At 48.1% G+C, this 21216-nt stretch overlaps 2 protein-coding genes and 1 non-coding gene across 3 annotated transcripts in view; 2 read left to right on the plus strand and 1 right to left on the minus strand.

Annotated features, from left to right (window-relative positions):
* Positions 1 to 7175, plus strand: part of prpf4 (pre-mRNA splicing tri-snRNP complex factor PRPF4) — a 42364-nt gene extending 35189 nt beyond the window's left edge. The window contains exons 12-14 of the mRNA XM_070863437.1: positions 557 to 664; positions 4389 to 4507; positions 6242 to 7175. Coding sequence (XP_070719538.1) covers positions 557 to 664; positions 4389 to 4507; positions 6242 to 6435 — 421 coding nt within the window. The 3' untranslated portion in view covers positions 6436 to 7175. The remainder of the gene's footprint in view (positions 1 to 556; positions 665 to 4388; positions 4508 to 6241) is intronic.
* Positions 1572 to 1643, plus strand: trnad-guc (transfer RNA aspartic acid (anticodon GUC)). The gene has a single exon. It is a non-coding gene; the product is annotated as a tRNA-Asp (tRNA).
* Positions 7176 to 17907: 10732 nt separating the features above from the next.
* On the minus strand, positions 17908 to 18477 carry LOC139232944 (E3 ubiquitin-protein ligase RNF183-like). Its single transcript, XM_070863435.1, has one exon. The coding sequence runs from the start codon at positions 18475 to 18477 to the stop codon at positions 17908 to 17910; it is 570 nt and encodes a 189-aa protein (XP_070719536.1).
* Between the last annotated feature and the right edge of the window lie 2739 nt (positions 18478 to 21216).

Consider the following 21216-nt stretch of genomic DNA (forward strand, 5'->3'; position numbering starts at 1 on the left):
CCAGTAACAAAGCCTGTCCGATTAACCTTCCACTCATTTAAATGGTACTCCCACAGCACTGGGAGTACCAGTAAATAGGGAGTTTCAGGATTTTGATCCATGACGATGAAGCCGGAGTGATTCACTGCGGCTAAGGGATGTGGGTGAGAAATGCGGGCATGTTTAAGTCGGTCCACTGAAGTGTGTGATCCATAAGGCAAGTAAGAACAGTGTTGACAGATTGACCTGCATGGGGAATGAAGGCACAACCTGATAAATAACATTAATACTAAAGTGTTCAATTTCCAACAAGGAGCCACAAATACCAACTCCAGCCCCAGCAGCTACCAGTGAGTGAGTGACACCAGTATTGGGAAAATCAGGGTCCCATCTCCAGAGCTCGGGGAGGGGAGAGGAGAGGAGGGGCAATCATAGATGTCTTGACTGAGGAGAATAATAATAAGGTTAAAGACCAACCTCAGCGGGAGGTGAAGGGCTTTGTTTGGTCTTGCCTGAGTTGGCCACATTTCTGGAATTGTTACTGTGACTAATGCTGAATGTTTCTCCCTCTGACCAGTGGTTTGGATGCCTTTGGGCGACTGTGGGATTTACGGACAGGTCGGTGCATCATGTTCCTGGAGGGACACCTGAAGGAGATCTATGGGATCAGCTTCTCTCCCAATGGGTAAGACAAGTGTGCGTGGACTTCAGGAAAGGCTTCGACAAGGTATCACAAGGGAGATTACTAGAGAAGAGTATAGGGTATGGAATTAGCGGTGGGGTAGCAAACGGGATTAAAAATTGGTTAGAAGGCAGACATCTGATAGTAGGTTAAGGGCAATTTTTCCAGAGTGGTTAGTGGTGCCCCTTAGAACATAAGAACATAAGAATTAGGAACAGGAGTAGGCCATCTAGCCCCTCGAGCCTGCTCCGCCATTCAACAGGATCATGGCTAATCTGGCCGTGGACTCAGCTCCACTTACCCGCCCGCTCCCCGTAACCCTTAATTCCCTTATTGGTTAAAAATCTATCTATCTGTGACTTGAATACATTCAATGAGCTTGCCTCAACTGCTTCCCTGGGCAGAGAATTCCACAGATTCACAACCCTCTGGGAGAAGAAATTCCTTCTCAACTCGGTTTTAAATTGGCTCCCCTGTATTTTGAGGCTGTGCCCCCTAGTTCTAGTCTCCCCGACCAGTGGAAACAACCTCTCTGCCTCTATCTTGTCTATCCCTTTCATTATTTTAAATGTTTCGATAAGATCACCCCTCATCCTTCTGAACTCCAACGAGTGAAGACCCAGTCTACTCAATCTATAATCATAAGGTAACCCTCTCATCTCCGGAATCAGCATAGTGAATCGTCTCTGTACCCCCTCCAAAGCTAGTATATCCTTCCTTAAGTAAGGTGACCAAAACTGCACGCAGTACTCCAGGTGCGGCCTCACCAATACCCTATACAGTTGCAGCAGGACCTCCCTGCTTTTGTACTCCATCCCTCTCGCAATGAAGGCCAACATTCCATTCGCCTTCCTGATTACCTGCTGCACCTGCAAACTAACTTTTTAGGATTCATGCACAAGGAGTCAGTTCCTCGTTAGTATAGTGGTGAGTATCCCCGCCTGTCACGCGGGAGACCGGGGTTCAATTCCCCGACGGGGAGGCAGTTGTTTCAAAATATAGAAGTCCAAAAAGAGTTTCATGCACAAGGACCCCCAGGTCCCTCTGCACTGTAGCATGTTGTAATTTCTCCCCATTCAGATAATATTCCCTTTTACTGTTTTTTTTCCCCAAGGTGGATGACCTCACATTTTCCGACATTGCATTCCATCTGCCAAACCTTAGCCCATTCGCTTAACCTATCTAAATCTCTTTGCAGCTTCTCTGTGTCCTCTACACAACCCGCTTTCCCACTAATCTTTGTGTCATCTGCAAATTTTGTTACACTACACTCTGTCCCCTCTTCCAGGTCATCTATGTATATTGTAAACAGTTGTGGTCCCAGCACCGATCCCTGTGGCACACCACTAACCACCGATTTCCAACCCGAAAAGGACCCATTTATCCCGACTCTCTGCTTTCTGTTAGCCAGCCAATTCTCTATCCATTTCCTCTGACTCCGCGTACCTCTATCTTCTGCAGTAACCTTTTGTGTGGCACCTTATCATATGCCTGTTGGAAATCTAAATACACCACATCCATCGGTACACCTCTATCCACCATGCTCGTTATATCCTCAAAGAATTCCAGTAAATTAGTTAAACATGATTTCCCCTTCATGAATCCATGTTGCGTCTGCTTGATTGCACTATTCCTATCTAGATGTCCCGCTATTTCTTCCTTAATGATAGCTTCAAGCATTTTCCCCACTACAGATGTTAAACTAACCGGCCTATAGTTACCTGCCTTTTGTCTGCCCCCTTTTTTTAAACAGAGGCGTTACATTAGCTGCTTTCCAATCCGCTGGTACCTCCCCAGAGTCCAGAGAATTTTGGTAGATTATAACGAATGCATCTGCTATAACTTCCATCTCTTTTAATACCCTGGGATGCATTTCATCCGGACCAGGGGACTTGTCTACCTTGAGTCCCATTAGCCTGTTCAGCACTACCCCCCTAGTGATAGTGATTATCTCAAGGTCCTCCCTTCCCACAGTCCCGTGACCAGCAATTTTTGGAGTGGTTTTTGTGTCTTCCACTGTGAAGACCGAAGCAAAGTAATTGTTTAAGGTCTCAGCCATTTCCACATTTCCCATCATCTTCTAAGGGACCAACATTTACTTTAGTCAGTCTTTTCCGTTTTATATATCGGTAAAAGCTTTTACTATCTGTTTTTATGTTTTGCGCAAGTTTACTTTCGTAATCTATCTTTCCTTTATTGCTTTCTTATTCATTCTTTGCTGTCGTTTAAAATTTTCCCAATCTTCTAGTTTCCCACTAACTTTGGCCACCTTATACGCATTGGTTTTTAATTTGATACTCTCCTTTATTTCCTTGGTTATCCACGGCTGGTTATCCCTTCTCTTACTGCCCTTCTTTTTCACTGGAATATATTTTTGTTGAGCACTATGAAAGAGCTCCTTAAAAGTCCTCCACTGTTCCACAATTGTGCCACCGTTTAGTCTGTGTTTCCAGTCTACTTTAGCCAACTCTGCCCTCATCCCACTGTAGTCCCCTTTGTTTAAGCATAGTACGCTCGCTTGAGACACTACTTCCTCACCCTCAATCTGTATTACAAATTCAACCATACTGTGATCACTCATTCCGAGAGGATCTTTTACTAGGAGATCGTTTATTATTCCTGTCTCATTACACAGGACCAGATCTAAGATAGCTTGCTCCCTTGTAGGTTCTGTAACATACTGTTCTAAGAAATAATCCCGTATGCATTCTATGAATTCCTCCTCAAGGCTACCCCGTGTGGTTTGATTTGACCAGTCGATATGTAGGTTAAAATCCCCCATGATTACTGCCGTTCCTTTTTCACATGCCTCCATTATTCCCTTGATTATTGCCTGCCCCCACCGTGAAGTTATTATTTGGGGGCCTATAAACTACGCCCACCAGTGACTTTTTCCCCTTACTATCTCTAATCTCCACTTGCAATGATTTAATATTTTGTTCATGAGAGCCAATATCGTCTCTCACAACTACCCTGATATCATCCTTTATTAACAGAGCTACCCCTCCTCCTTTTCCCTTCTTGTCTATCTTTCTGAATTGTCAGATACCCCTGTATGTTTAATTCCCAGTCTTGACTCCCCTGCAACCATGTTCTGTTCTGTGGCCACTTTTGTTCATTGTGTACATCAATGATTTTTATATAGGACGAGATGCATCAATTTTCAAATTATACTAAATTAAGCGATTTGGTTAATTCCTTAGAAGATCATAGGAAACTGCAAAAGGACGTTGATAGGATGGGGGAATGGGCTTTTAAAAAGTAGCAGATGGAGTTCAATATCTGTAATTGTGAGGTGATGCATTCTTGTAAAAAAAAATTACTAGCAGTAATTATACACTGACTGAAGTCCCCCTGTAATGTGTACAGACCCTCAGTCCCCCTGTAATGTGTACAGACCCTCAGTCCCCCTGTAATGTGTACAGACCCTCAGTCCCATTGTAATGTGTACAATTGCTGATATTCCTGTATCTTGAAGTGACGCAGAATTTGCTGTCATCCTTTGATATTCTACCAACTCCTTGATGTGTTATACTGTGTACCGCACTACAGCCTGCACGCCATCGTGTACGTGGCCAGTGACAGTTCGGTGATATGTTAACCCTTTGCTTTTAGCATCGTAACACGAGAGACCATTGGCTTGCCAGGCTTGCATGCTGTCGTCTTTCCCTGAACTCAGTGATGAGCTGGTTATCAGTTTTTCACTGTCAAGCGATGTTGTTTTTAGGTATCACGCAGCGACTGGAAGTGGAGATAACACCTGCAAAGTTTGGGACCTTCGACAGCGGAAATGCATCTACACCATTCCAGCGCACCAGAACCTCCTGTCTGCGGTTAAGTTCCAGCGTAGGTATCACACACAGCACAAACTAATTATGCGATTTTTCTCCTTAGAGTGGAGAAGTTTCGGGGGAGATTTAATAGAGATGCTCAAAATTATGAGGTGTTTTGATAGAGAAAATAAGGAGGAACTGTTTCTCGGGCAGGAGGGCTGGTAACCAGAGGACATGGATTTAAGATAATTGACAAAAGAACCAGAGGGGTGATGAGAATTTTATTTACCAAGTGGTTACGATCTGGAATGCACTGCCTGAAAGGGTGGAGGAACCAGATTCATAATAACTTACAAAAGGGAATTGGATAAATAATTGAAAAGGAAACATTTACAGGGTTCTGAGGAAAGAGCAGTTGAGTGGGACTAATTAGACAGCTGAATAGATGGGCTGAATGGCCTCCTTCTGTGCTGTATGAATTAGCTGATCCAGTTACTGGCCTCGAACGAAGATTACCTACTGCAGGTTGTCCAGAGTCTCAATCGTGAGACAGTTCACCTGGAGAATCCGAGGTCTTATTTCTGGTGGTTTTCTGCTTCTGCGAGATAATCCGTCTAACGTCAGAGTGGCGAGATGGTGAAACACTGCGCAGTACCCGGGTGGAGCAGCAGCCGAGGCTGTGCGTCAGACCCAGTCTGTGAGGCAAGGGCTCTGATCCACCCTACAATCATATCTTCTCGGAGCGGGAGGGAAGAGAGGGGTTCATTTTCAATACTAAGTATTGCTGACTGATAAAACGCTCAGCCTGGGATTGTGCGTGACGTCATGCGGGCAGCCGAGGGGGTCGTTGAGCCTGGCTGCCTGCCGCTCTTCCGCGGTCATATCCGAGCCAGGGTGTCCCTGGAGATGGAGCACGCGGTGTCCACCGGTACGCTCGCGGCCTTCCGCGAGAGGTGGGCGCCAGAGGGACTGGAGTGCACCATCACCCTCGGCAACCAAATTTTAATTTCATTTATGTTTCTGGATAAAAGTTCATTTGTTTATTTGTTGGTTTTAGTGCCCCCTGTTAATAAGGGAGCACGTCATTGATGGTTTCAATTAAAATGGTTGTTGACCTGTTGATTGTGTCCTTTAAAAAAGGGACACTTGATTTCAAAGTTTTACAAAAATAGTTGTGCGTGACGTTGTGTGGGGCTCCGACCGATCGCCGGTCCCAGTGCCGAGCCTGGGCTCACCATACAGTTGCCCCTCACTGTTCACACTGACAGTCGTTGGCAGTTCACCCCCGGGGCTGTTCTGTTCATGGAGCACTCGTTGGTTCCGTTTGCTTGGGGGTGGGGGGGGAGGAGGAGGAGGAGTAGTTTTGATTTACAAAATGCGATGCGCTCTGTGTTTATTGGGGAGCGTTTCTGGTCTCAAATTGACAATACTTCCGCCCGCACCCATCCCCCCCACCCCCTCCAACCCCGGCCCAGCAACCTCAGTGCGAGACCTGCTACAATGCCATGGGAACACTGGCATTCCCATACCGTGATAGCCCCATGTGATCGAGGTTACCGGTTTGGTGATGTGGACTTGTGCTCTTTGTGTGTTGAGACGTCCAATCTCATTCCATGTAAGGCCATTGCAGACAGCAAGGATACGAGGTGCCGCAGGTGAGAAGGTGGGGTGGTGTGGTGACCCACGGCAGCGCCCAGTTCCTTGACGCACCATTGTCATTCCACCTTGATCTCTGAAAAATCCCCCCTTTTCTTGCTCTCCAAATCCCCCGTCGTGTAACAGACAACCGATTTCTGTCTCCCCGCAGCCACAGACGGACACTACCTGCTGACCGGTGCCTACGATAACACAGCAAAGATTTGGACGCACCCTGGCTGGTCACCTCTCAAGACAATGGCTGGGCACGAGGGCAAAGTGATGGGACTGGACATCTCTCCGAATGGGCAGCTGATTGCCACGTGTTCATACGACAGGACCTTCAAGCTCTGGACGTCTGAGTAGACCAAATGAAGCAGAGCACTGACTACAGCCCCCCCTAACCTGTAGCTGGAGAGAGGGAGATTTCATCTGGTAGTCACGTCACCAAATCACTGGCAGCCGGTCATTAGGTTCAACAGCTCCACACGGTGACACGCCCAGTTGTCAGGTACTAGTTGCCATGGTTACCACGTGGGTTTTTTTTGGTCATGGTGATTTGATAGGATTATTGAGAATTGTTTGGTTTGTGGGCCTTCCCAGCTCCTGATTAAAAAATAGAGCTGATTGTTTCCAGTTGATATAAATTGACTTGGCCCTACTCCACAGGCCCCTCTGGAGTAGTATCACCCTGATATGGAACAGACATTGAACGAGATCCTCTCTACATCCAAAAAGAAGTTTTTGTTCTTTCCTGTTCCTCGCTGCCTTCTCATTCGCACCGACTGCCTTCAAAGGAACAACACAAGCAGAAGCGCTGATTCAAACCTGGCACACCTACAGTCAAGGTCAAAGGTTAACTGAGCCCAGCAGCACTGAGCAAACGTTCAGTCATCTTGGGGTAGCTCCTGGAATCAAAACAAAAGCTGCAGCCTCTAGATGAAATGATTGAAATGTGTCTGAGTGCTCTGGTTGTCATTGTAGGACTGAGCCCAGCAGTGTCGGTGGTGACCCTGGAATCTGCTTGTGTATGCAGTATTGTATAAGCCACAGGTGACTGGGCTCTCCACTAGCAATGCGTTTATAATAAATGTTTTGGTAAAGAAGTGTCTCTGTTACTTATGTTTCCAGCAGATTGTGTATCAGACTCCATGATTTCTATTCAATAAATGCACAGCAGCACATTACGTATAAAGCATCCAAACCCTTTTGTTAGATTCCAGCCTGTAACTCCCGGGTATCCGTTACTCTATATATTAACCACGAGAATCCCTCGGTTAGATTCCAGCCTGTAACTCCTGGGTATTTTGTATATAATATATAGATATATATAGCACCTGAACCCCTCGATTAGATTCCAGTCTATAACTCACTCCTGGGTATTTGTTGTTCTATATATAAACCACCAGTACCCCTTGATTAGATTCATGCCTGAAAATTATTCCCAGGTATTTGTTATTCTATATATAAATCGCCCAAAGACTTTCAATAGATTCCAGCCTTTAACTTATTCATGGATGTACACATCTATCTATATATTAAATACTTATGTCCATGCATACTTCCTGGTAACTTTTTCTATTATAAATTCCTGTGTCCATATTTATAATGGAAGCTAGCTATGTAATCGTGTCATGCTGTAATTACACCCTCCTGCCAGTAAAAGCATAGGCAGTTTCCATTATAAATGTGGACACAGGAATTTATAATAACTGGCTCGTTTCAAATTCGTAACTGCCAGCCTCATTCAAAAAAAAACACTCAACCAATTACAAAGTCTGTATATATTTGAATTTATATTTGGCTTCACAACATATTTAACAAAGTATGCTGAGCCGACATGGGTGTCTCCTTTAAAACTCTTGTCCTGCGTCTGATTTGAAGAGACAGGAACCAGAACTGCTTCACAGTTATCACAGGTATATGGGAGTGAGTTACGGGCTGCAATCTAATTGAGTGGTTCGGTTGGTTTATGTACAGAAATGGATACCCGGGAGTGAATTACAGGCCGAGATCTAATCGAAAGGTCTGGTGGTTTATATATAGAATAACTGATACCCGGGAGTGAGTTACAGACCGAGATCTAATTGAGGGGTCCAGGTGGTTTATATATAAAATAATAGATACCCGGAAGTGAGTTACTGGCTGGTATCTAATCGAAGGGTTCGGGTGGTTTATATATAGAATAACTGATATCTGGGAGTGAGTTACAGACTGGAATCTAATCGAGTGGTTTGGGTGGATTATATATAGAATAACTGATATCTGGGAGTGAGTTACAGGCTATCTAATCGAAGGGATCGGTTGGCTTTTATATACTAGTTAACCCTCTGTGACATTGCACATGGCAATGGTAAAGTAAAGTGAAGTTCGAAGCCTAGGGATAATTGGGCCCGGGTGGGCCGATGCACTTCAATCCTCATTTTAAAGTGGCATATTCCGTCCTTTAATATGCTTTGATTTTATATTATTCAAAGCGAGGGCAGAACTCCACAGCAATTGGGAAGCGGGAGGAGAGTGGGTCGGAGCTGGGGAATTCCTGTGCTGTACAGACTGAGGAGCAAAGCTGAGTCTATGTTGATGCCACTTGTTGGACATCGAACACAAAGCGAGACAACAGGAAGTAAGGTTTTGTAAACAGGAAGTATGCAGATGTAAGATTTACAAATATAAATATAAACTAATTCCTTTATTTGATTCCAGTCTATCTCTCGGCTGGGTATCCATTATTGTGAATATATAAACCAGCTACACCCTTCGATTAGATTGTACCCTATAACGGAGCCACAGAGAGACACTAAATTCCAGGCTCGATAGCTGTCTACCGGTTTAGGGAGGGGAACTCTGGTGCCAGTTTCTGCTCCTGCAGAGTGCACTGACTTGTGGAATGTGGGAAAACTGGTGAGGACAGGATTGATCTGCCTACAATGCAATAACCCGCCTGCACTCATTGGGCTCAAAGATTAATAATACATCCTTGGCTGAGGATCCAGGAGCTGACTAGTATTCACGGTATTCTATCCCAGGGAGGGACCAATATCTTTGGGGGTGAAGGGGGAGAGATAGTACAATATCCACTCCTTCCACCACTGCTGCAGTGTGGCTGCAGTGTGTACTATTCTCAGGATGCACTGCAGCAACTCACCACGGCTTCTTCGTCAGCACCTCCCAAGCCAGCGACCTCCACCACCTAGAAGGACGTGGGCAGCAGGTGTCCTCCAACTTCCCCACAGAGTCACACATCATCCCGACTTGGATATATATCATCATTGCAGAGTCAAAATCCTGAAACTCCCTCCCCAACAGCACTATAGGAGTGCACATGACTGCAGTGGTTCAAGAAGGCAGCTCACCACCACCTTCTTGAGGGCAACTCGGGATGGGCAATAAATGCCGGCCTTGTCAACAACACCCACATCCCACAAATGAATTTAAAAACACTTTACTGACTAACCTTGAACTCACAATGGTTGTCAGATAAAATCTTAGAGCACAGAAGGAGGCCATCTGGCCCATCATGTTTGTGCCAGCTCTTTGAAAGAGCTCTCCAATTTAGTCTCAGACCCCAGCTTTTTCCCCATAGCCCTGCAAATTGAACCTTTTCAAGTGCATGTTCAATTGCCTTTCAGATAGTGCGTTCCAGATCGTAACCCTCCATGTGACAGACGTTCTCCTCATTTCCCCTCTGCTTCTTTTGCTCATTATTTTAAATCTATGACCTTTGGTTACTGACCCACTTGCCAGAGGAAAGAGTTTCTCCTTGCCCTATCAAATCCCCTCATAATTTTGAATATCTCTATTAGGTCTACCCTTAACCTCTGCTCTAAGGAGGACAATCCCAGCATCTCCAGTCTCTCCACGTAAGTGAACTCTGTCAACACCTGCTATCATCCTGGTAAACCTCTGTACCCTCGCCAGGGCCTTGACATCCTTCCTAAAGTGCAGTGCCCAGACCTGTACACAATACTCCAGCTGAGGCCTAACCAGTGATTTGTAAAGCTTTATCATAACTTCCTTGTTTTTGTATTCAATGCCTCTATTTACAAATTTACACAGGCTTTAACTGCCTGATCAATTTGCCCTGCCGCTTTCAAAGATTTTGGAATATGCACCCCCAGATCCCTCTGCTCTTGCAGCACCCTCAAAATAGAACCATTTTGATTATACTGCCTCTCCATGATACGTGGGGATCTGTTTCAAACTGCCCCTTTGATATAACATCAGGACCACCGTAGTGGGCTGGACACACAGTGCGCAGCATTGACCCCGGGGTAAACTGTTGCAACAGTCAATGGATCTGAGGGTACTCAGCTGGTGATCAATACCTTTCGATCCCTCTGATTCTGCTGTTTGATTCCTTCATCTACCAATACCACAATCAGTCTGTTTTCAGTATTTTTAATTAACGTTTTAAGAGTTTTACAGAGATTCAAAATAAAGGGATAATATTACAGTACGTATACCAGAACCATGAGTGCAATGTGAGAAATAATTAGGGAAAAGAGAGGCCCTGATCAAACAGCTGTGTGCAGGCAGGAACTCTACATGGTGTTAATCCCTAATACACTCTCAACATGTTCCCGAGTCTGTTCCCTGTGTACCTGAATATGTTCCCTGTTTCATGGAAATGTTCCCTGTGTGTCCGGTACGTTCCCTGTGTCTGGGTATATCCCTGTGTGCCCAAGTACGTTCCCTGTGCCCCCGGATGCGTTCCCTGTGTCTGGGTATATTCCCTGTGCCCACGGGTACGTTCCCTGTACCCCCAGGTACGTTCCCTGTGCCCCCGGGTACGTTCCCTGTGCCCCCCGGCTGCGTTCCCTGTGCCCCCAGGAATGTTCCCTGTGCCCCCAGGTACGATCCCTGTGCCCCCAGGTACATTCCCTGTGCCCCCCGGGTACATTCCCTGTGTCTGGCTATATTCCCTGTGTGCTCAGGTATGTTCCCTGTGCCCCGGTTGCGTTCCCTGTCCTTTATGAAGTCCTGCACCCAATCTCGGCTCCTCTAACATTGGGCTTCTCCTCACCCCTTCTATGTGCCACCCCCTGCACCCTTTAAATACCAGTTGGGTGTCTACAGACCTCTCAATTCTTGCGTATTTCAGTTTGCAATCGTAATTTATTTGAATGTATCTCACTTAGAGTAACCATTACCCCATATACTTCAGCAGGCTTGCGCTCAATCTCACAAACCTCACTCAGAACTTATCCCTCTGTCCCTGATTGTGTTTATAAGGCGTGAATCTGTGGAATGGAGACTGGCAACTATGTGTGTTGTAGATTGGGTTTGTGAGGTAGTCCGGGATCACTGCCAGATTCCTGCTTGTCAGGCCTGAATCTTGTGTCAACAAAATAAACGATGGGACACGCTTGCTGTTCCTACGGAGTTCAACCAATTCGGAGACAGACAAGTTCCAATCGGAAAGATCATCGGTGCCTTTGCTGTAAGTAAAACAGTTAAATGCGAGCCCATTGGATGTTTCAGATACCAATTGGATCCTCCCTTAGGGAACAGCCCAGAAAAGATGTGGGTAACCATGGTACCTTGTTGGGATGTCACAGGGACCTTTGCAGGTTGTGCAGATTAGGACATGTTTCATTTAACACTTACATCTAAACACCCATGGCAGTGGCACTCTGTCCTGTTGTGAGCTCCTAATAAGAAAGGAACATCGGAACAGGAGGCCAATCACTTTTTGGGATGTGGATGTGGGTGTCGCTGACAAGACCAGCATTTATTGCCCATCCCTAATAGTGCTCGAGAAGATGGTGGTGGTGATCCGCTGCAGTCTGTGTGGTGAAGGTACTCTGTTGCAGCAGTTTAGTATAACTGAATGACTTGCTAGGCTATTTAAGAGTCAACCACATTGCTGTGGGTCTGGAGTCACATATAGGCCAGACCAGAACAGGGTATGTACAACAGATGTTCTTTCCTGAAGGACATTAGTGAACCAGTTGGGTTTTTCTGACAATCCAGTAGTATCATGGTCACCATTACTGACACTAGCTTTTTATTTCCAGATAGATTTATTTAATTAACTGAATTTAAATTCCCCCAGCTGCCATGGTGGGATTATGAACGCACATCTCCGGATTATTAGACCAGGTCTCTGGATTACTAGTCCAGTAACATTAACCACTATACTACCATGCCCCTCAAATCTGTTTTGCCATTCTATTAGATGATGGCTGATCGATATCTCAACTCCATTAACCCACCGTTGCTGTATGTCCTTTGGTACCCTTGTCTAACAAAAAGCTATCGATCTCAGTCATGTAAGTTTCAACTGTCCCACCATTTGGGAGAGAGTCCCAGGTTTCCATTCCCCTTTGTGTTGAAAAAGTGCTTTCTGGTTTAATTGCTAAATGGCTTAGCTCTAATTTTAAGATTATGCCCCCTTGTTCTGGATTCTCCCAGCAGAGGAAATAGTTTATCTCCTATATCAAATCATTTTTTTATCATTTTAAACACCTCAATTAGATCACCCCTCAACCGTCTAATCTCAAGGGAATACAAGTCAAGTTTATGCAACCTGACCACATAATTTAGCCCTTTAAGCCAGGTATCATTCTGGTGAATCTGCACTGCATCCACTTCCAAGGCCAATTTATCATTCCCGAGATTCACTTACCAAAACTGAGCGTATTACTCCAATTGGGGTCTGACCAAGGCTCTAAACAACTGAAGCAGCACTTCCTCCACTTTGTATTCCAGCCCCCTCGAGATAAAGGCCAACATTCCAGTGGCCTTCTTGATTGCTTTTTGTACCTCTCTACTGGCTTTCATTGATTTGTGTACTTGGACTCCCAAATCTCTCTGCTCCTTCATAGCTCTTAGACTCGATTTAAAAATATTTGAATTTGTATTTTGTTCACACTGTGTCAGCTGTGGCTCAGTGGGTAGCACACTCACCTCTGAGTCAGAAGGTTGTGGGTACAAGTCCCACTCTAGGAGCTCAAGTATATAAATCTAGACTGACACTTCCAGTGCTGAGGGAGCGCTGCACTGTAGGAGGTGCTGGCTTTTGGATGAGACGTTAATCCGAGACCCTGTCTGCTCTCTCAGGTGGATGTAAAAGATCCCATGGTACTAGTTCTAAAAAGAACAGGGGAGTTATCCCTGGCCAATTTTTATCCCTCAATCAACATAAAGAAACAGATTATCTGGTCATTATCACATTGCTGTTTGTGGGACCTTGCTGTTTGCAAACTGGCTGCCACATTACAACAGTGACTACACTCCCAAAAAGTACTTCATGGGCTGTAAACGCTTTGAGACGTCCGGTGGACGTGAAAGGCGTTATATAAATCTAAGGGCTGGATTTTCCGGTGATGTCCGCCTCTGGTTTGAGGTGGCAATGGCGGCGGTAAGTTCATCTGGGCGGGCGGTCAGCCTCCAGCGCCCCACGGGGGTTTTCGAGGCCAATTATGCGGCGGCTCGGAACATTACCGGCCGGAAGAGTTGCGCGGGTTTGCAACGCCCCTGGTTGCGACAACGGCTCACTTTTGGACTCCCGCCCGCCCCGAAGCGCCCCCTGCTGGGACTGCCTATGGAAACGGGCGGTCCGACCTATAGCGGCTGCAGTGAGGTCAGTAATGTTCATCTCAGCTAAGTGTGATTGTTTTTCTATTTTTTTTACAATTTAAGTTGTGGTGGCCTGGGCTATGGATTAGGAATGTTTTGGGTGTTTTTTTCCCTTCTCCCCAGGTCCCTCTCATAGTGCTCCCGGGCCTGCTCTTTAGCTTGGGATTTTCGTATACTCAGCCGGCCTACTGCCTGAAGAGAGGTGTGCAACGCCTCCATTCGCGCTCCGCCCCATATGCCGGGCCCAGCTGTCCAATTTTGCTGATCGAGGCGCAAACTGCTCCCGGGCGCAAATTTTGCCACCCTGCCCCCATTACCGCCCCGAAATCTGCAACGCCCAAAATCCAGCCCAACATCTTTCTTTAGGATACAAATTGGCTAACCTCACATTTCCCTACATTGAACTCCATCTGCCACAGTTTTCCCCGCTCAATAAACTATTAATGTCATTTTGCAACTTCCTATTCCCATCTACACCACTGACACACACACATATATGTAAATATATCGGGAAAAGCTTTATCAGACTCCTAAAATACTCATGAAATTAGAATTTGTTTCACCTGTAATCCTCTTGTAAATGTTAGAATAAGCTCCAAGCAGGCATGCCGTACAGTACTAGCACACGTGACCCTCATTCCTGAGGCTCCCTGAATTCTTTCCTTAAAAATGTGGCTGGTCCTGTTTCTGATTTGCCTGTATTTGAAACACACAAACCTACCGACCTCCTCCTCCCCATCGCAACATTGGTTCCATTTTGGATTTTTATCCACACAAATCTCACGCAGGAAGACCAGCTGTTAACTATGGAGGGGCTTTTGTCACCTAATGTCACCCAGTGTCCCAGACAATATTTATCCCTCAACCAACATCACCAAAACAGATTATCTGGTCATTATCACCTTGCTGTTTGCAAATTGGCTGCTGCATTTCCTACATTACAACAGTGATTATACCTAAAAAGTTCTTCATTGACTGTAAAACACTTTGGGATGTCCTAAGGCTGGTGAAAGCACTATAAAAATGCAAGTCTTTCTTTCTTTACTGATGATGTGGAAGATGGAGTTGAAGGTTTCTGTGGATCAATGACAGTCTTGGGCTCTGATGTAAAGGAAGTGCATAAAGCCGGAATTGCTGTCTTTTCTGGTGTGGCATTGTGACCTTATCACAAAGACTGATGGCAGTTTCTCCCGGGCAAACATTGGCGAATCTCCTCGGAAACAAAAGATGGATGGCGGTATCTCCCCGGCAACAATTGGCTAATCTCCACGGAACCCAAAGGTGGATGGCGGTCTCTGCCCACTGACCAAAAACTGATGGCGATATCTTCCCGAGAATGATGGTGGTATCTCTCTGGCAACCATTGGCTAAAGGTGATGTCTCCGCGAAAACCAAAGATGGATAACAGTCTCTGCCTGGCAACCAAAAAATGGCACTATCTCCCCGGCAACTGAAGGCAGTATCTTCATGGCAACCATTACCTAATGTCGGTATCTCCCTGGCAACCAAAAACTGATGGCTGTATCTCCCGGGCAACTGAAGGCGGTATTTCCATGGCAACCAAAGGCTGATGGCGGTATCTCTCTGGCAACTGAAGGCAGTATTTCCCCAGCAACCATTGGCTAATTGCAGTAGCTCCCTGCCAACCAAAGGCTGAATGGAAGACTTCTCTGTGAATGTGGCATAGTCCTGGGAGCTCGACTGTGAGAGGCTGTGCCTTTCAGCTGAGATTACTTGGGGGCTCTGTTTCGTGTCTGTTTTTCAGTCTCACAAAACTGCGAACAGTGTAAAGGTCTTCGATCTCCTAAATGGCAACTTAGTCAGCTAAAACTTCATCTCAACATTGGTCGGGAGTCAGTGCACCAGTCACTCACCTGGCTGGGAGTCAGTGCACCAGACACTCACCTGGCTGGGAGTGGGCTGGGAGTCAGTGTACCAGATATTCACCTGGCTGGGAGTGGGCTGGGAGTCAGTGTACCAGACTCTCACCTGGCTGGGAGTCAGTGCGCCAGACACTCACCTGGCTGGGAGTCAGTGCACCAGACACTCACCTGGCTGGGAGTCAGTGTACCAGACTCTCACCTGGCTGGGAGTCAGTGTACCAGACACTCACCTGGCTGGGAGTCAGTGCACCAAACACTCACCTGGCTGGAAGTCAGTGTACCAGACTCTCACCTGGCTGGAAGTCAGTGTACCAGACACTCACCTGGCTGGGAGTCAGTGCACCAAACACTCACCTGGCTGGGAGTCAGTGCACCAAACACTCACCTGGCTGGGAGTCAGTGTACCAGACACTCACCTGGCTGGGAGTCAGTGCACCAAACACTCACCTGGCTGGAAGTCAGTGTACCAGACTCTCACCTGGCTGGATGTCAGTGTACCAGACTCTCACCTGGCTGGGAGTCAGTGTACCAGACACTCACCTGGCTGGGAGTCAGTGTACCAGACACTCACCTGGCTGGGAGTCAGTGCACCAAACACTCACCTGGCTGGGAGTCAGTGCACCAAACACTCACCTGGCTGGGAGTCGTGCACCAAACACTCACCTGGCTGGGAGTCAGTGTACCAGACACTCACCTGGCTGGGAGTGGGCTGGGAGTCAGTATACCAGACACTCACCTGGCTGGGAGTCAGTGTACCAGACACTCACCTGGCTGGGAGTCAGTGCACCAAACACTCACCTGGCTGGGAGTCAGTGTACCAGACACTCACCTGGCTGGGAGTGGGCTGGGAGTCAGTATACCAGACTCTCACCTGGCTGGGAGTCAGTGTACCAGACTCTCACCTGGCTGGGAGTCAGTGTACCAGACACTCACCTGGCTGGGAGTCAGTGCACCAAACACTCACCTGGCTGGGAGTCAGTGTACCAGACACTCACCTGGCTGGGAGTGGGCTGGGAGGCAGTGTACCAGACTTTCACCTGGCTGGGAGTCGGTGCACCAGTCACTCACCTGGCTGGGAGTGGGCTGGGAGTCAGTGTACCAGATATTCACCTGGCTGGGAGTCAGTGTACCAGACTCTCACCTGGCTGGGAGTCAGTGTACCAGACTCTCACCTGGCTGGGAGTGGGCTGGGAGTCAGTGTACCAGATATTCACCTGGCTGGGAGTCAATGTACCAGACTCTCACCTGGCTGGGAGTCAGTGTACCAGACTCTCACCTGGCTGGGAGTGGGCTGGGAGTCAGTGTACCAGATATTCACCTGGCTGGGAGTCAGTGTACCAGACTCTCACCTGGCTGGGAGTCAGTGTACCAGACTCTCACCTGGCTGGGAGTCAGTGTACCAGATATTCACCTGGCTGGGAGTCAGTGTACCAGACACTCACCTGACTGGGAGGCAGACACTGCAGCAGATAGCCTGATCCTCACTCCCAAGGCTGGCTGTAATATTGATGAGATGCCGAGTCTTGGCTGTGATGCAGATGGGCACCTGACCAAAAGTGCCCATTTTGGGCGGTGAGCTCACAGATCGAAGTGGCACTGAGGGATTTTCAGTCCACGAGTACAAAAATAAAATGTCATTTGTTAATGTCCTCGCAGCTGTGTGCGCTGCCTCAGTCAGACCTCGTCACACCTAACGAGTCCGCAAAACGCGAGCAGCCTTACGTGACGTTGACTGGTAAGTCCTGCTGCCAGGGCACCAATCGGCAGTTTGTGAAGCGGTTATGAGATGTATTCCCTCTTTAAATAGAAGCAGAGGATTGGGAACCCTTCCTTTGAGGGGGAGACCTGCTTCTGCAGCAGAATCTAGGCCGAGCCCTTCATTCACCTCCTTTGGTGCTGCTGCCATTCCTCAGGGGTCAGCCATGGATCTGTGGGTAGCACACTCGGCTCTGAGTCAGAAGGGCGTGGGTTCAGGTCCCATTCCAGAGACACATGAGCACAAAACCTAGGCTGACACTCCAGTGCGGTACTGAGGGAGTGCTGCACTGTCAGAGGTGCCGTCTTTCAGATGAGATGTTAGATTTTGGCCCCTTCTATGCTCTCAGGTGGACGTAAAAGATCTCTTAGCGCTATTCGAAAAAGAGCAGGGGGTGTCCATGCCAATATTTATCCCTCAATCAACGTAGCAAAAAGAGATGACCTGGTCATTATCACATTGCTGTTTGTGGGAGCTTGCTGTGCTCAAATTTTCTGCCGTGTTTCCTACATCACAACAATGACTACATTTTAAAGAAAAAAAGTACTTCATTGGCTGTAAAGCGCTTCGGGGCGTCGTGAGGACGTGAAAGGCGCTATAGAAATGCAAGTCTTTCACTCAGCCCAAATCCCACAGTATTTTCTTAGTCCAGAAGAGCGAGATGATGAGAATGATTGTGATTCCAAAGATGGCGATCATGATGTAGGTGACGGTTCTGCAGGGCGGGCTCTGACAGCATTTCCACATGGTGTTCTGAGGCAGGCGGTCATCCAGCGCCGGCGCGGCTGGAGTGCGCAGTGGGAGGCCGCCCTCTCGCTCCACGTCCAGGCTCAGGGTGTAGACGGTGGGCCGGCGCAGCAGGAAGCTGGCTTTGCCCGGCCCCTTGTAGAACAGGCGGCCATGGTCCAGGTACACGTGGACCGGCTGCAGCCTCATGCGGCCGAGGATCTCCGCGTTGGTGTGCAGGCCTGTCACCAGTTGGCCAGCCCCCAGGGGCGTCAGATGGCGGCACAGGGGACAGGACATGCCCGGCTCCATCTCTGGCACCGACGCCAGGCTCATGCGCGCCAGGCACTCCAGGCAGAAGGTGTGCTTGCAGTCCAGGATCTTGGGCGTGCGGAAGGCGTTGTCGTAGGGATTCCAGCACACGGCGCATTCGCACTCGGGGCCGTTCCCCTCCGGCGTCATGGCGACCTCTTAAACCCCACCCCGGCGTGGGCCTCGCACCATCTGACGGGCCTTTCCTCCCCGCTGGCGGCCCCCGCAGGAGGTTCCCGCCTGCCGTCCGCCTGTCCTGGCCTCGCTCGCAGTTGGCCGCTGAGGGAAATGTCCCCGATTAACCCGGGCTCCTCCAGCTGACCGGCCCCTGGCGCTCTAGTCGGCCCAAGGCCCCCGCCCACGTGCCTCTCGAACAGCGACCAGGAGCCTCTTTCTCACCACGGAGCAGAGCTCAGGCGTTGGGTCTCGCCTGCTGCGCTTGTCGAAAGCTCCCTGCAGGAGTGCCAGCGTTTCAGCCAGGAAAGCAGAAAGCCGAAAGCAAGCTGACACGTTCTCCTCGACCCTGGTCTCCTCGTCAACTGCAGGCTTCCAGTGAACTTATTCCCACGTCCTTGCACAGCGCTGCTGACAGTCCTTCACACGTTGCGACACCCGTTCCCTGTTTTTATTTGGTGCCGATAGCTGGCTCTCTCAACTCTCCGTCGTGGTCCCGCTCCCTCTCTCATTCTCCAGGAAGTGCCGTCTCTGCGACTCAGCGAGGTGCCCGTGTTATGTGCTCTGCCAGAAGCTGGTGGAACAGGTTCTCCTGCTTGCTTCTCGGGCAACTGCCCCTCTTTAAGTCTGACTCGTTGTAAGCCGCCTGCCTGGGTCTCCCTGCTAACCCCCTGAGCCCAGGTCTCGGGCATCAGCCTTTCCTCACGGTGCCCATCGAGCCCTGCCTGAGACTCGGGGGAGGGTGGAAGCACAACGCAGGATGTAACCCTGCAGCAGGTAAATGGTTGTCAGGGAAACGCTTCATCGGCTGGCCCTGAATAAAAGCTGCCAGAGGCGCTAACAGGTGCTTCCAGGAGCAGGTTTTGCTGGGAGTGAGTGATTCCCCCCCCTCCCTCCGAGGCAGCAGGTGGTGGAAACCGCTCGTCAAGTGATGCTTCAAAACAGCTCAAAACCCAGCGCTGCCCACAAATGGGTCTTGAGCTGATCAGTCCATTACTGAACCACACAGTTGTCTGTGTATGAGTGATACAGCGGCATGTATCTCCGTCACACAGGTACATGTATGTGAGTGACACTGGTACATGTGTGTGTGCTGCGGCTACACATTGGGTAATAAGAACAAACTTAAGAAATAGGAGCAGGAGTAGGCCATTTGGCCCCTTGAGCCTGCTCCACCATTTAATACGATCATGGCTGATCTGATCATGGGCTCAGGTCCATTTCCCTGCTCGCTCCCTATAACCCCTTATTCCCTTATTGGTTAAGAAACTGTCTCTCTCTGTCTTAAATGTATTCAATGTCCCAGCTTCCACAGCTCTCTGAGGCAGCGAATTCCACAGATTTACAACCCTCTGAGGGAAGAAATTCCTCCTCATCTCAGTTTTAAATGGACGGCCCCTTATTCTAAGATTATGCCCTCTAGTTGTAGTCTCCCCCATCAGTGGAAACATCCGGATAAAGGCTTGTGGACAATAGACAGTCGAGCATGTGGGTGACACGGCTATATGTGTGCGGATGATGTAGCTACACACGTGGGTGACATGGCTAAAGGCGTGAGGGCGTTAGACGTGTGGGTGACACATCTACAGACGTGTGGATGATAAAGGTACACACGTGTGGGTGACACGGCTACATGCATGTGGGCGTTACAGCTACACATGTGTGGCTGACACGTCTATAGGCGTGTGGGTGATAACGATACACATGTGGGTGACACGGCTACATGCGTGTGGGCATTACAGCTACACACGTGTGGTGATATGTCTACAGATGTGTGGGTGATAAAGGTACACACGTGTGGGTGACACACAGAGTTGCTGACCCTCCAGATTGTGCCGGAGTCTCCAGGAATTAAAAATTAATCCTCTGGACACTGCTGCAAGCATTACAAGAAAATTGTATGTCTATTTAATTTTCTTGCAGCACAGTTGTTGATTAGTGATAAAAGAATTGGAGATGGGAAAAAGGCTGTTTGAATGCATGAGGCAGTTAGAGGCAGGAGGTCACGTGATGAAACCTCCAGGAATACTCATATTTGACAAATTTGCTGGAATTCTTTGAGGATGTAACGAACAGGGTGGATAAAGGGGAACAAGTAGATTTAGTGTATTTGGACTTCCAAAAGGCATTTGACAAGGTGCCACATAAAAGGTTACTGCACAAGATAAAAGTTCATGGGGTTGGTGGTGATATATTAGCATGGATAGAGGATTGGCTAACTAACAGAAGTGACAAGAGATACAGCTACCAATACATATGTATGTGTGTGTGTGTGTGAGTGACTGTGTGTATGTGTGTGGGTGTGTGTGTGTGAGAGAGAGAATAACTGTGTGTGCGTGTGAGAGTGACTCAGTGTATGCGTGTGAGAGTGACTCAGTGTATGCGTGTGTGAGTGACTCAGTGTGTGTGAGTGACTCAGTGTGTGTGACAGTGACTCAGTGTGTGTGTGACAGTGATTCAGTATGTGTGTGACAGTGACTCTGAGTGTGTGTGAGTGACTTAGTGTGTGTGTGTGTGTGTGACAGTGACTCAGCATGTGTGTGTGACTGTGACTCTGTGTCTGTGTGACTGTGACAGTGACTCAGTGTGTGTGTTTGAGAGTGACTCAATGTGTGTGTGAGAGAGTGACTTAGTGTGTGTGTGTGTGTGTGTGTGTGTGACAGTGACTCAGCGTGTGTGTGTGACAGTGACTCTGTGTGTGTGTGTGAGTGACAA

Source organism: Pristiophorus japonicus, chromosome 20 (genome assembly GCF_044704955.1).
Source record: "Pristiophorus japonicus isolate sPriJap1 chromosome 20, sPriJap1.hap1, whole genome shotgun sequence".
Classification (NCBI taxonomy): Eukaryota; Metazoa; Chordata; class Chondrichthyes; family Pristiophoridae; genus Pristiophorus; species Pristiophorus japonicus.